This window comes from Saimiri boliviensis, chromosome 1 (assembly GCF_048565385.1).
Source record: "Saimiri boliviensis isolate mSaiBol1 chromosome 1, mSaiBol1.pri, whole genome shotgun sequence".
Lineage (NCBI taxonomy): Eukaryota > Metazoa > Chordata > Mammalia > Primates > Cebidae > Saimiri > Saimiri boliviensis.
The window spans coordinates 202,005,102-202,020,287 of NC_133449.1; the positions used below are offsets into that span (position 1 = coordinate 202,005,102).

Genomic DNA, 15,186 nt, shown 5'->3' on the forward strand with positions numbered 1-15,186 from the left:
GGCTGCTGTCAGCACATGAGCCCAGAAAGCTACCCCGCACCTGCAAGTTCACAAGGGCTGTCTGCTTCTTTTTACATGTTACTGAAACAGTATATTTTCAACAGTGATAAAAACTTTTGGGGTGTGGGAATCAAAAATGCCCTGTAAAGAAAGCTTACTGTACAGACAATGTGGTTTAAAAAAATGGTGATTGTTAAGGAAGAAAATAGAAATGCGGGGAACAGCAATATGAGGATTACCAGATTTAACAGTGACTCAGATCCTTGACACATACAAGTTCATCTTTGCTCAGTCAAAAACAAGAAATCTTGACCAGTGAAACCATTTTATCCACCTCTCTAGCCCTAATGCAAAAATCTTGTGAAAAATAAAACTTCAGGAAACATGAAAAGGCAGTTAACCTGTTTTAAGATACATGTATATGGAAGCACTTGACTATTGACAAGTATGAATTGAGTAAAAGTCAGAAGCTGTGCAAAGATTTTCATGAAGTGTTTGCATTAAACCCATCTTCCCATGAATAAGAGTTGCTTTAAAGCAAGAAATTTAGGAAGATCTCCCACTTTCTCACTATCTCTCTCTCTCTCTCTCTCTCTCTCTCCCTCCCTCTCTCTCTCTCTCTTCTGACAGAGTGGCCACATCTTAACTGACTGTTTTCTAGGAAGTACTTTCTTGGAAGCTGGAGACAAACCTAGAGGAGAAGGCTGAATGGACCAAGCCTCTCCCTCTGTGCTTTTGTGAGCATAAGTATCTAAAGAGGGCAGAAAGTGTCAGCATTTAAAGTGAGCAAGGATATTCCCCTTGAGTGAAGCCTGGCTTTTTTTTCAGAAATGCAATGTCCCCTGCAGCTTACCTGTATTTGTTTTCTACTGATGCACATAAATTACTACAAATGTAGCAGCTTAAAACAATGTACGTTTATCATCTCACTAGTTCTGTGGGTCAGGAGACCAGACATGGCTTAGCTGTGTCCTCTGCCTAGGGTTTCACAATGCAATCAAGATCTAAACTAGGGCTGTATTTCTTTGTAGAGCTCAACTCTTCTTACAAGCTCATGTAGTTGCTGCAAGACTTCAGTGCCACGTGGTTGTAGGACTGCTGGCCATCAGCCAGTGGCCAATCCCCAGAAGCCTCTCACAGTCTTTTTCATAACACAGCTGCTTAGTTCTTCAAGGCCAAGCAGGGTAATTTCTCTGACCTCTGGACCCTTTGTAAAGGCCCAACTGATTAGGTCAGGCTCACCTAGGATACTTTCCCTTTTGATTCATTCAGTGTCAACTAATCAGGAGCCATAATTATAGCTGCCAAATCTTTTTGCTTTATAAGGAGAATTTCCATCCTAATCATGGGTCCTGTCCACACTCAAGGGGCAGGGATTATAGTAGAGCATAGGCCATTGGGATTATCTTAGAATTTTGTCTACCATACCTGTTTATTTTCTCACTGTGTTTCTCTCAGGGTCAGAAGGTGGGGGCAGGATTCTCTTTGCTTTCCATAGCTGCTTTCAGACTATTAGTTTCCTTCTGCTCGTGAGAAATAACAACAAAAAAAACAGTGAGTCTGAGACTTGTGCTTTTTGGCGTTACTATTGTCTCTTTCATTTTATTGCCATCCTATCCTATCCTATCCTATGAATTCTTCCAGCAACTACATGAGTTTGTAAGAAGATGTGAGCTCTTGAAAGAAATATAGCCCCAGTTGAGATCTTGATTGCCTTATGAAACCCTAGGTAGAGGACACAGCTAAGCCATGTCTGGTCTCCTGACCCACAGAACTAGTGAGTTGATTAATGTACATTGCCATCTATCTCTGGTGTCTCCTGTTAATAACAGATGTTGGCCTTTCATTTTGCTCCAAGCCTAGCCATGACTGTGGGTGATTTTAATTTCTGTGCCCCACCACATGCAGATCAGGTATGGGAAGGAAGAAAGCATAGCAAGGAGCATGCATATCAACCCTTTGTTCCTTTAGTTGAATTCTAGTGAGGTCAGAAAAGTTGTAGAAATGTATTTTGCTGTTTATTTTGTATTTTATTTCTCTCTCTCTCTCTCTCTCTCTCTCTCTTTTTGGTACCTGTAGATGCTTTAAAAAAAGTTAGCTACAATGAGAGGTAAGATCTAGGGATCAGGGGCTATGTTTGCAGCAAAACTTTAGAGCCCAAACAGCTTACCTTAGAGCCCTGGGCTTAGTATTGACTATAATTATTTCAGTAAGGCGAACCTTGAAGAAGGGGAAACTGAGGGAATTGAACCAGGTTCTGACTGGTCAGTTGCCTGCAGCTGTCAAGATAGCCAGAAAGATCTATGTTTTTTAACAAGAATGAGTGCATTCCTGTGTGCTTTGGTTGCCCAAGTACCAATTATCTTCTGATGTTGCTAAAGCCTTTACCCTGTAGTTATTGAGTAGGAACTTTGTCCGAACCCGTTTCTTCTTTGCTTGTCCTGCCTCTGTTCTGGAGCATCATTTTGCTGAGTCCCATACTGGACTGGACGTGACTTTCTTGAACATCTCACCTGTTAAGGCAATTGTAGAGAGCTTTTCCTGAAGCTCTGCCTTTTCTAATGCCTGCAATCCAGCCTTTCGAAGAAGCTGGTACAGATGCTTGCTGTCTCCATTAGAAAGAATTTACCTACTGTTGTGGACCTTTTTGTTTTTTATGTGCAGCAGCTATCTCTTTTAATCTCCATAGTTGGGCAGCATGCTTCAGAGGGCATCGAGTAGTGACTCTGTGAACTCACTCTGTATAGCTTCTCCCATTGGGAGCTGAGGTGGAAAAAGAGTCTGAGTACTGCCTGGCACGTTTGCCTCCCACCCTTCCAATGACCATTCTTTTGAGCCATGCTCTCCAACATTATAGCCATTAGCCACATACAGATATAAAAATTAAATGTAAATCAATAAAAATTAAATAAAATTAAAAGTTCAGGTCCCCTATCACACTGGTCACATTTTAGGTGTTCCATAGGTACAAGTGATTAATGGTTACTGTATCAGACAGCAGAAATATAGAACATTTTCAGTGGAGATTCAAGTGTCTACTCTTCCCTTGGGGTTTAAGCTAACCTGACTTAAATTCCCACACACTTAGCAACTTAAAACAGCACTAGTTTATTATGTCACTATTCTATAAGACGGACACCCATCTGACACAGGTCTTACCAGGCTAAATTCAAGGTGTCAGCTGGATTTTTTTCTTTCCAAGAGCCTGAAGGGAGCATCTATTTTCTTGCTCACCTCTGCAGGTTGTTTGGCAGAATTAAGTTCCTTAAGGTTGTAAGTCTGAGGTCCTTATTTCTTACTGGCCGTCAGCTGAGTACTATTTCCAACTGTAAAGCTGCCCATATTCCTTGGCTCCTGGCTCCTTCCTCAATATTCGAAACTAGTAAAAGTAGCTTGAATCTGTTTCATGATTGAAACATCTCCTGTATCTTCCATCACATCTCTCTCACTTTCTCTGAGTAAGTCTGTGCTTATAAGGGGCTCCAGTGATTACACTGGGCCTACTCAGATAATCTAGGATAATCTCCCCATCTCAAGATCCATACCTTTAATCACATTTGCAAAATCTCTTTTGCCTTATAAGGTAATGTATTAAAGCATAAATATCTTTGGTGGGAGGGATATTTGTGTTATTTGGTCTATCATATGCCTTCAGATTAAGTTTTGCAATTATTAAGCAAAAATAGCTTAATATTTGAAAAGGTAGCTTATTTGAAGAGGATAGTTAAGATTCTACCACCTTTATGTAAATATTATCACTAATTTGCTTTAGAGGCTAAACATCGGGGGACGACAGGAAACTTAAATAGATGAAGACGTGGAGAAGGTGGAACCTGGAATTTTTGCTTCTTAAAACACATTTTATATTGTTTAATGATGAAACACATATCCATAATAGTACAGTTTAGAGTACGTTGATAATTTATCACCAGGCTATCTCTGAATTAAACGTTTACTCGTATTTCATTTTTTAAAAAATGAAAAAATCTATACAGAAATGGCATTATAATTATGAAAATAATATCTGAAATTGAACAATGTTATAAATATCTTACCAAATTGTAGGTACTTAATGTAATATACTCCGTAGCTTGCCTGCCTATCAGACAATAGATTTCTAACTTGATTTTTAAGATACTTGAGTAAAATCTACTTTCTTTTAATGTTTGTTGCCATTCAAATATTTACCATAGATTTCTGTACTACACTCATGTTTAATTTAATGTGTAAAATGTTATATATATAATATATTTAATTAAAAGATTCTAGTTTGTCATCTATTTTAAATATTGTACAATGATATGCTACCTTGTAATAAACTCCATTTATAAGTTTTGAGAATGAATGCAGCATTTACCTTTTTCATCTTTCATTTTATTTATCTCATTAGCTAAGAAACCTTTCCAGCTTGGACCTACGTCATATCACTGAACTGGATAATGAAACCGTGATGGAAATTGTCAAGAGGTGCAAAAATCTTAGCTCTCTCAATCTCTGTCTGAACTGGATCATAAATGACAGGTAACCATTTTAACATGTTAAAAATACTTTTCTGGAGGAAGACGTGTAGCAAATACTAATTATCGTTATAACAAGGTATGTCTTTAAAATTGAATGCAGTTGTACCTTTTCAAATAGATATGTTTAAGTTTTGAAAACCATCTACATCTACACATTTAATGCATTTTTTGCTTGTAAGTGCAGCAAAGTTTTTAGGTGCTTTAATACAAATGTTTGCCTCAACAGTTCTAACAATAGTAAGCTGTTGAATTTTTTCTTTGATATCCATCTAAGACTTGGCTGCTTTTTGCCATGCTTGTAAGTTTGTAATGATATATTATTTGTCACTTTAACATTTTTGCAACATTTGTGGTTGATTTTAATGATTTGGAGAAACCATCTGAAACATTATACATTTAAATCCTGTCCTAAAGGTGACTGTTTCCCCCCTCCCCCGAGAGATGGAGTCTCACTATGTTTCCCAGGTGCAATTCCTGGGCTCAAGTGATCCTTCCACCTCAGCCTCCTGAATAGCTTGGACTACAGGCATATATGCCACTGTGCCTGTATTAGTCCATTCTAGTATTGCCATAAAGAACTACCTTAGACTTGGTAATTTATAAAGATAAGAGGTTTGATACATAGTTTTGCAGATTCTATAGGAAGGATGTCTGGAGAGGCCTCAGGAAACTTAAAAGCATGGCAAAAAGCAGGCATGTCTTACATGGCCAGAGAAGGAAGGAAGAGAGTGAAGTGGGAGGTACTCCACACTTTTAGACATCCAGTTCTTGTGAGAACTCACTATCAGGAGAACAGCAAGGGGGAAATCTGCCCCCATGATCCAGTCACCTCCCAACAGACCCCTCCTCCAACATTAGGGGTTACAATTTGACATGAAATTTGGGTGGGAACACAAACCAAACCATATCAGCCCCTAAGGATGACATTTTCTTTTCAGTATATACATGTAATTTGTTTCAGAAATGGAAGTCTTGTGATGAATAGTTTAATATACAGTATAGAATTGGAAGTTTTTTTCTTATGAAGAATGATTAACCCATTTTTCTTTGAAATGTTTCAGGAAGGAAGAAAATACAGGAAAACCCTTAAAAGTAGCCTATTATAATGAAAACAACTGCAGAGTAGCACTAGTACTACTGATTAGGTAGATTTGTAAATATGGGCATGAGAGGATTCTTGCCCAGTAAGTTTCCAAGAATTTTTATTTTAAGATAAGTTTCTAAAAATATTTTCCTTTCAAAATAGAAAGCACTACTTCAGCTAAAATTAGAACCTATTTAGATTTAAATATTCTTTTAAAAATCAAAGAAATAATTTTTTGGTGTCAGATAATGCTTTAAATTTAAGATATTTCCCCTCATTTTAATTTTTTTTCTTTGAGACTGAGTCTTGCTCTGTCACCCAGGCTGAAGTGTAGTCAGTGGCACGATCTCTGCTCACTGCAACCTCTGCCTCCTGGGTTCAAGGGATTCTAGTGCCTCAGCACCCCAGTAACTAGGATTACAAATGTGCACCACCACGCCTGGCTAATTTTTGTATTTTTAGTAGAGATGGGGTTCTGGCCAGGCTGCTCTCAAACTACTGGCCTTAAGTGATCCCCCACCCCCCATCTTAACCTTTCAAAGTTCTGGGATTATAGGCATGAGCCACTGCACCTGGCCTCCCCTCTTAATTTCCTTTTATACTTTAAAAATAAAACCATGTAGACTCCATTTTTCCGAATTTTGGTAAATTCTAGTGACATTTTCTTAAATTACCCTTAATTACTCTTTAAATTATGTGATAGCCTTTACTTCACTCTTAATTAGTAAAATTTTTCTTGAAAAACGTGCTCATCTAGAATGGGTATGTGATCACTATTTATAAAAATTCTCTCATTTTTGAGTAATATTCACCCTATGAAATATATAAATATTTAAAGAAAATGGAACTGGAGGACATTATTCTAAGTGAAGTAACTCAGGAATCAAAAACCAAATACCATGTGTTCTCACTTATAAGTGGGACTTGAGCTATAGGTTTGCAAAGGCATAAAGAGCAGTACAATGGACATGGGAGCTCAAAGAGGAGTCTTGGAAGGGGGTGAGGGATAAAAACTGCCTATTGGGTACAATGTACACTACTCAGGTAAGGGGTACACTAAAATCCTAGACCTCACCACTATACAATTCATCCGTGTAACCAGAACCACTTATGCTCCTAAAGTTATTGAAATTAAAAAAATTAAGGAAAAGGAAATTCAAATAAATTAACTTTCCTGATGTATATGTATATGATGAATGTATACAAAATAAAATTCTCTATAATCAACGTTCTATATAAAAATTTAAAGTAATCTTTAAAAAGCTATTCATGACAAATAATAAAGTACATAAATAAACAGTATCGTGTGGGCTTAGGTATCTAACATTAGTTTAATATAGTACCATAAGTTTCTTGGTAATACGTTGAATTAAAAGGAGAAAACTGTTTCTGCAACACGATGATTATATTCCAAAACAGTTTTCGGTATACAGGACATGTGTAGAAGAGTCATTAACTGGAGACTACTATAATTGATAAATAAGATACAGTCTAAATATGGTTATGTGAATTATCTAAGTAATTATCTTGCTTAGGTTTGTATCATTTAATTAAAGATGGGAGAATAGATTTCTAATCTTCTAGTTCTTTAAATGCTAATTTTGTTGTAACTGGGTAATTTACATATGAAAATGTTGGGAGCTCTCACTTTGCTTATCCTTCCCTTTGTTAGGCTTTGTGTTCTCAAACCTTGTGCTTTTTCAATCATTTTTTCCTACTTAATTGTAATGGTTATTTGGTGTTTGATGCTAAATATACGTATTGTAGAGATTTATTTGCAAGGAATGAAAGCGTATTTTTATGTTTTTAATGGAAAAGTTTGGATTGAGAAAATATGCATTTTAATGAGGTTGAGCAGTAGCATTTTAAAGATCAGGCTCTTTTAGGTTTTAATTACACTACTTGCACTTATCCTGTATACTGTAATAGAAGTTTCAAGCATTAAAACCCACTTTGCAGTATCATCTAAATTACTCATCTCGTTGTTCTTGCCATACTATATTACTAAGCTAAGTAACATTTGTAATTATATTGGTGTAAATCTAGAACTTCTCATCAGACTTAATTATAATTTCAGCACTTAGCTAAGATGGGTTAGTAACCTTCCACATAGAGGGCACTGGAATGCACTAATGCATTTAGCCTATCAATTAGTTTTGTTTTACATTCGTTCATTATTATTATCCTCCAGTAAATCAGAAAGCATTTATTAGCCCCCTACTAAATACTTGGTACTATGTCTCAGACTGTGGGGCACTGAGTTCCTGCTGTTCTCAAAGGTCACTCTCTTTAGGTGACATAAGACAATGATAATAGTGAGCCTTGTAAGGATTGAGGGGATGAAAGTAACCTTTTTTACCCAGGTAATTGATAGGCACTTTACACGTGTTCTTATTTAATCTCTTCAACGTCTTTTGTTCAGGGGAAAGTCATACTATTTCTATGAAGTCTAGACCATTCCTTTGACTTCTCTTTGGCTTTTCAGTGGATGTATTTTTCTATCGTCGTTGCAGTAAAAACTAAGTGAGGACAAACAAGAAAAAGTGAATGGCTAATCAGTTAGTTTTCCATCTCATAGTTGGGATTCACATACAATTGACATTTATATATAAAATTCTTAATTTTTTAACTAAGCTCATTATTTTCTTTCATATTGGAAGTATAGTGAAACTTGTAGATATTAATTTCTATACAATACCTGTTACAAGGATTTATCCTGAATGTTGCTAGTTTTAATAAAGGATTTCTCACATTAAGATAAACTTCAATGCTTGTTACAGTCCTTTATATATAAGATTTACCCTAGGCTTTTAAAGTTCTTATCTTTGAACAGTTTTTTAAGTTCAATATTTTAAAACATGTAGTAATTGCAAGACTTTACTGTTATGGTGCCTTTTAGCATTTTCTGGTCCTTGAATTGATGATCTCTGTGACTAAGACATGCTGCTCTTTATCTTTGTTTTTCTAAAAGCACTTTTTGTGTTTAGAGAGTTAAACAGCATGATATTTTCTTGTATTCAGAAGGATGGTCTGGTAGTCATTTGACATTTACCATTGCTTTTGAATACAAATAAAATCCAAGTGTTTTATGAAAAGAGGACACTGACTATTTCTATCACTGATTTAAATTAAACATCTGGTTATTATGTCTCCTCTACTCTGATTCTAAGTTTACTGAATTTTTTTTTGTATTTATATTAGTCTTTATTATTTCACATCCAATTTGGTCTACAACATTTTTATATGTTTGACACAAAGTCCAAAAGCAGCATGTTTTGGGTGTAAAACCTGATGCCTAAAAAACTGAATGGTCTGAGCATTGTTATAGCAGTATACTTATAATGGTTCTTTTATTCTTTTTTGTTAATAAGAATTAAATAAAATCTAATTGATTTTAATAAATCTTTACAAAAGCTGTTTTTAGTTTTTAAACTATCCAAGAGCTAATCTCATTTTCAATTTTTAACATTGGTCCTGAAAATTAAATTAGTTTAATCCTATGTTTTATATCCCCATTATCAAATATATGAGCCTTTTTTTTGACAGTTGACCATACTTGCTCATGAATTAGGAAAACAATATAGAAAATACTACAAGATAAATAACATTATTTAATAAGTAGCTAAAATCACAAAGCATAACAAAAGCCAGTGTTGTTGTTAATATCAGTTATGTTGCCATAGTTTGCTGTGTGAATCTTGTATTTATGTAAAGAAAGTTACTTAATCACGGCATATTCTAAAATTTGGAAAATTTTAAATCTTAGACTGGTATCCATTTTCTTTCAAGTAAAAAATAAGTTTTACAAAATACTACTATTTTACTCTGTATGTGCTAGAGGTTAAAATAGTACCTACAGATATTTGTCACTCTCTTTTTTTTTTTTAAAGATGAAGTCACACTCTGTTGCCCAGGCTGGAGTGCAGTGGCACAATCTCATCTCACTGCAACCTCTGCCTCCCGGGGTTCAAGTGATTCTCCTGCCTCATCCTCCCAAGTAGCTGGGTATACAGGCATTCACCACCGTGTGGGGCTTATTTTTGTGTTTTTAGTAGAGATGAGGTTTTACCAGGTTGGCCAGGCTGGTCTAGAACTCCTGACTGCAAGTTATCCATCCATCTTGGCCTCCCAGAGTGCTGAGGTTACAGGTGTGAGCCACTACCCCCACCCAGATATTTCTTTTTAAATAGAACTTTTATATAAGACCATTTGAAGTTGCAAACTGGTGAGCCACAGTTGAGTCTAGTCCACAAAGCTGTTTTGTTTGGCATACACAGTATTTAAAAATTTTGAATTAGTTGCCGGCACTTTAAAAATTGGGATATTTCACATAAATATCCTGAATTGAGGCTTTCTTTTGGAAAAGTTGTGGACCCAATAATAATAGGCCCACATTTTCTCATGTCAACATTCTTTGAATGAACTGTTCTCTTTGGCCATTTTACATTTATCCACTCTTCCCACCAGGCATGATCCATCTTCTTTATATTATCTGCATGTCCCCCACCTAGTCTACAAACTGAATTCTCTTTCCTTAAAATTGAAATGTAGAGAATTTAGGTATTTCATACCGAAATCATATAGTTCTTTTTAAATTGCATCTGGTAAAATATATTGAAAAATGATAGAGAGTTCATTAGTTTACCTAAATTAGTTACTTCTTATTTCAGGCACCGGAATGTTAGTCAACAGGTGGAAGTTATAGACGGAGACAGAATGAAGTTTAAAATAAGTTAAAACCTTGATTTTCATCAGCTGCTTTCCAAAACAGAGAATGCACTCTTTATTAGTGTTCAGAGTGCTGTAAAAAGAGTTTCCTGAATTAATAAGGAGGGTTGGACTAGTTTAACATTCCTCCAACTCCAAACCTATGATTTAAAGTTACTAATTTTAAAATGAAATTCATTGGCAATGTTTAGTGTTTGATTCATGATTCCTTTGTTTTCAACATTAAGAAAACTCTTCATACTATTCTCTCTCTCTCTTTTTCTTTTTTTATAGAAAAATCCCTCTTTTGTTTTTTTAGGTATACTGAGGTGAAAGTTGTAGAGTGACAGATTACTTCACTACCCCTTTCAGTGAGACTGACAGCACCTTGGCTCATGTAAAACTCAATGAGGCTTTATATAAAGATTTTTCTAACTCCCCTGATCTTCTCTGGATGTTTATTCTGTTTCTTCTTTCAAATTTCCGTTGATTCAATAAAAAACGGTGATATTTAGAAATAAAGTTCAAAGAGGATTTGAGCAGGTGTTGGTGATATAAAATATTTGCTGAGTGCCCATTGTGTTTTATTTCCTAGAATTGTTTTGTGAACATATGCTATATATTGTATTTTTAAGTGTTCAAGGACTGGGTAGATAATCTACCATCTTCTGTGAATGTCATGTCACAGTGGACTTAGAATTTTATTTCATTTCAATCCCCTAATATTACTTAATTCTCCTAGAGACTGAGGTTTTAAAGATTGCCCAAGGGGAACAAACCTATCCATTAAATCCAGCAGGCAGAGTTGAATACGAGTTTGAGAATATTTTGTTTTCTATTAAAGTTAAGTGGTGTAGAGGAGAGAAATACTTTTTCACCTTGGAGTATTTAGTGTGAAGTTTGAGCAATTTTCTATCATAAAAGCCTGAAAACTTGGAAATAAAGAGGTGACAAAAATAATGCTGACTGTTGAAACGGCTTGGTGGTGGTATTTATAGCAGCACTGCCCTACCTCTATAGAATGCAGAGCAATCTGTCTGCAAACTTTTGGTAGGCACCAAATGTGTCTGGGTTGGTTAGGTAAAGCTTTAGTAAAATTGCATTTTAGCTTATTTCTTTAATACACTGAATAGTTTTGCATATGTTCTGTGACATTATTTGTGTTTTTGCAAAAAGAATAATGAAATATATTTTACTAAGTTCTGAGAGGACTGTAGAAACAGAATGAAGTCTTTCTAAACTAGTGACATCAGTTTGAGGTAAGCATATTTCTGGCACTATCTTTTTTTATTCACAAATTTACATTTATGTGTAAGACTATCCCTAGAAGAATAGATTGGTATTGGAGTAACTATTATTCCGGGCTTCCAAACTATCTTTAAAAAATCATGAGGCCAGGCAGTAGTCTCACCTCTTGTCATCTCAGTACTTTGGGAGGCAAAGGAGGGTAGATTACTTGAGCTCAGGAGTTTGAGACCAGCCTGGACAACATGGTAAAACCCCATGTCTAAAAAACAATTTTTAAAAATTAGCCGGGTGTGGTGGCACATGACTGTAGACTCAGCTGCAAGAGAGGCTGAGCTGGGAGGATCACTGAGACCTGGGGCAAAGTTTGCAGTGACCTGTGATTGTGTCACCACTGTCCAGTCTGGGAGATAGAGGAAGATCCTTTCTCAATAAAATAAAATAAAATAAAATAAAAAATCATGTATTCTCTGTTCTTCTGTCTATCAGAGCTTCTTTCTAAAACCATAATTGGCTGTGTAGTGCTAGTTAGGTAAGAGTGTATATTTTTTTCTCTCTCTTTTTTCTGGAGCAAGGATAATAGCTATAGCTGTAATAGTTACCACTTAATTACAATCTGTTCCAGACACTGTTCATGTTGTTTTTATTTAATCTCTACAACAACGCTGAGGAAGGAATTATCCCCATTTTCAAACAAGTAATTAAGGCCCAGACATGTTGACTAGTTCACAGCTATTAGAACCAAGACTGAAACCCATTTTCATGTGTCTTCAATGTCCAAGCTCCTGCTACGAAGGGTTCACTGTCTTCCACATCCTTATTCTGCTTCAGACCTAGAGTGACCATATAGCTTGGTTTGCCCAGGATAGTTACAGCCCATGCCTGTTATTTTGGCATTCTGTCAGGTTTAGTATTTGTGTTGCTGCTCTTCCTAAGTTCCAGAATATCTTGGTTTAGATGATAAATTAAATGGTCATACGACCTCAGACATCAGATATGGTTGATCATTCTAAACATAATTAGAATGGTACCTTTTCTTTTTCCTATGGGATATCTGAAAGTTGCCATGTTTTGAATATTTTAGATCATTTAGCAAGTTGTGAATATTTTTTGAAACAGCTTGTTTTTGGTAAAAAGTAATTTTTCCAATTAACCCCATTTGTAACTCTTCATTTCTTACGATGTTTCTTGAGGAAAAGTAGAAAATCTTGTCCATTTTTTTGTTTTGTACTACATATGACTCATATTTAATCTGAAAAAGAATTTCCTGAATGAAGTTTGAATAGATATTTAACTTATAATGATGCACAGTTATTTTTACAAGTATTTCATTATCTGTAAATACTACCTTGTTACTTGTAGCAAATACTAAACCGTTGTAGATTAAACCACTATATAACTACTGGTTATATGCTTTGAATAAGTTCTCTTTCAATTAAAAAGAAGGAAGTTGGCTGGGCCCGGTGGCTCAAGCCTGTAATCCCAGCACTTTGGGAGGCCAAGGCGGGTGGATCACGAGGTCAAGAGATCAAGACCATCCTGGTTGACATGATGAAACCCTGTCTCTACTAAAAATCCAAAAAAATTAGCTGGTCATGGTGGCGCGTGCCTGTAATCCCAGCTGCTCGGGAGGCTGAGGCAGGAGAATTGCCTGAACCCAGGAGGGGGAGGTTGCGGTGAGCCGAGATCATGCCATTGCACTCCAGCCTGGGTAACAAGAGCAAGACTCCGTCTCAAAAAAAAAAAAAAGAAGGAGGAAGTTGGCCCCACGCAGTGGCTTGTGCCTATAATCCCAGCACTTTGGGAGGCAGAGGCAGGCAGATCATGAGGTCAGGAGATTGAGATCATCCTGACCAACATGGTGAAACCCCATCTCTACTAAAATAGAAAAAATTAGCCAGATGTGGTGGCACGTGACTGTAGTCCCAGCTACTTGGGAAGCTAAGGCAGGGGAATTGCCTGACCCTGGGAGGCAGAGGTTGCAGTGAGCCGAGATCATGCCTCTACACTTCACTCTGATACAGAGCAAGACTCTGTCTCAAAAAAAAAAAAGAAAGAAAGAATTGGCACAATTAATGTCTATACTTTTTTAAGTATGTGGGATTTTTCAAATAATTGGTGATATTTTACTCCAAAATGCAAAGTTTTTCTGGTAAAATTATTTGTGCATTTATCTTCAGATGAGATTCTTAGTGCATTCAAATTTAAAGAAATTTTTTCAGTTGTTTGATAGGTAGTAGTATTAGATACCAGTTCTGATATTGGTTCTTTTAGTACTTCTAGTAACTAAATATCATTTTTAAGGAAACATTAATTGCTATGTAACACCAGAGTATTTAACCTGGTAAAATAACTTTAAAGGAAATATCTATAAGATATGTGTATATTTCAGCCTGCTTTGATTTTTAACTCCAAGAGAGAGATGGGACTGAATTTGATGTGGGTGATTTTGGCATATTGATTCTCCATGTTGACACTATTTTGTCAAATAGAATAATGTGAATATTTGTTATAGTCCTAACATGTAATGGTAATTTTCAATTTCTGTGTTGTCTTTGATTCCTAGTGAGCAATAGTGCATAAATGAACATTTCTATAAATATAAGTAGTAGTAATTAACAACTTCCATAGAATCACATTATGGATATTTCTAGATGTGCTACTCTAAATGCTGCAACTGCTTTTGTGTTTTTCAGGCCATAAAAAGATGAGTGAACAGAGGTAGGCATTTAGCTTTCAGGATTTAAATATATTTTCCATGTTATGAAATCATAATTTGTGACTAAATTATAGGAAAGAATGAGATACATTTTATATAATGATAAATACTGTGCTATAAGCACATGGATTTAGAGGCTTCCTAGTCTCAGATCTGTTTTAAAATTACCAGCAATGAAGAAAATCTTAATTTATTGATGAAAATGATGATAGCTTATTGACTGCTTAGACAAATTTATTCCATCTTCCATTTCTCCCAGGTGTTGTCTTATTCTTAATCCAGCAAACCAAAAGTGGCAATTAAAGTAACTCACTGTTGTCAAATTTTTAAAATGTATGATATATGAAGCCCAGTAAATAGTGAAAATATGAGAAAGGTGATTAAATCTGACAATTTTCTTGTAAAAGACTTGAGATGATAAATATCTCCTGTGATTAGTTATTAATCTGGTGCAAGGGATTTTGCTTCAGCCTAAAATATTTTATGAACAGTGGCATAAAGAAATATTTTAGAAGATAAGTACACACATGTTTAACCATAGGAGAAATTGCTGGAACTTGATTGGTAATAATTAAAAATGGCAGACATGACATGCAAGTGTCTGGGCTATTTTCTATATGACAAGTACTTTCAGAAATTAAGAAAGGGAGGTGTTTCCTGGAGACATGAAGAATGACAGAATACTTTCAGGTTGAACCTTTATGCCTCATGAAAATGGAAAGGTTTTATGTGTATCATTCTTTAACTGATAAAACATTTAATTTAAGACAGTATAAAATTACTCCTTACTTACTGAAGTATGAAAAAAAACCAAAGTTGTTCCTTAACAATTATAGTTGCACTGCTACTGATAGTTTCCCTTAAAATGAATATGAATTCCTTTTATTTAAAGAAAAGATGAAATTAGAATG

General features: G+C 35.5%; 1 protein-coding gene across 1 annotated transcript in view; it reads left to right on the top strand.

The window, feature by feature from the left end:
• Positions 1 to 15,186, top strand: part of FBXL17 (F-box and leucine rich repeat protein 17) — a 533,735-nt gene that overhangs the window by 179,366 nt on the left and 339,183 nt on the right. The window contains exon 6 of the mRNA XM_039469518.2: positions 4,391 to 4,521. Within this exon, the coding sequence (XP_039325452.1) occupies positions 4,391 to 4,521 (131 nt within the window). The remainder of the gene's footprint in view (positions 1 to 4,390; positions 4,522 to 15,186) is intronic.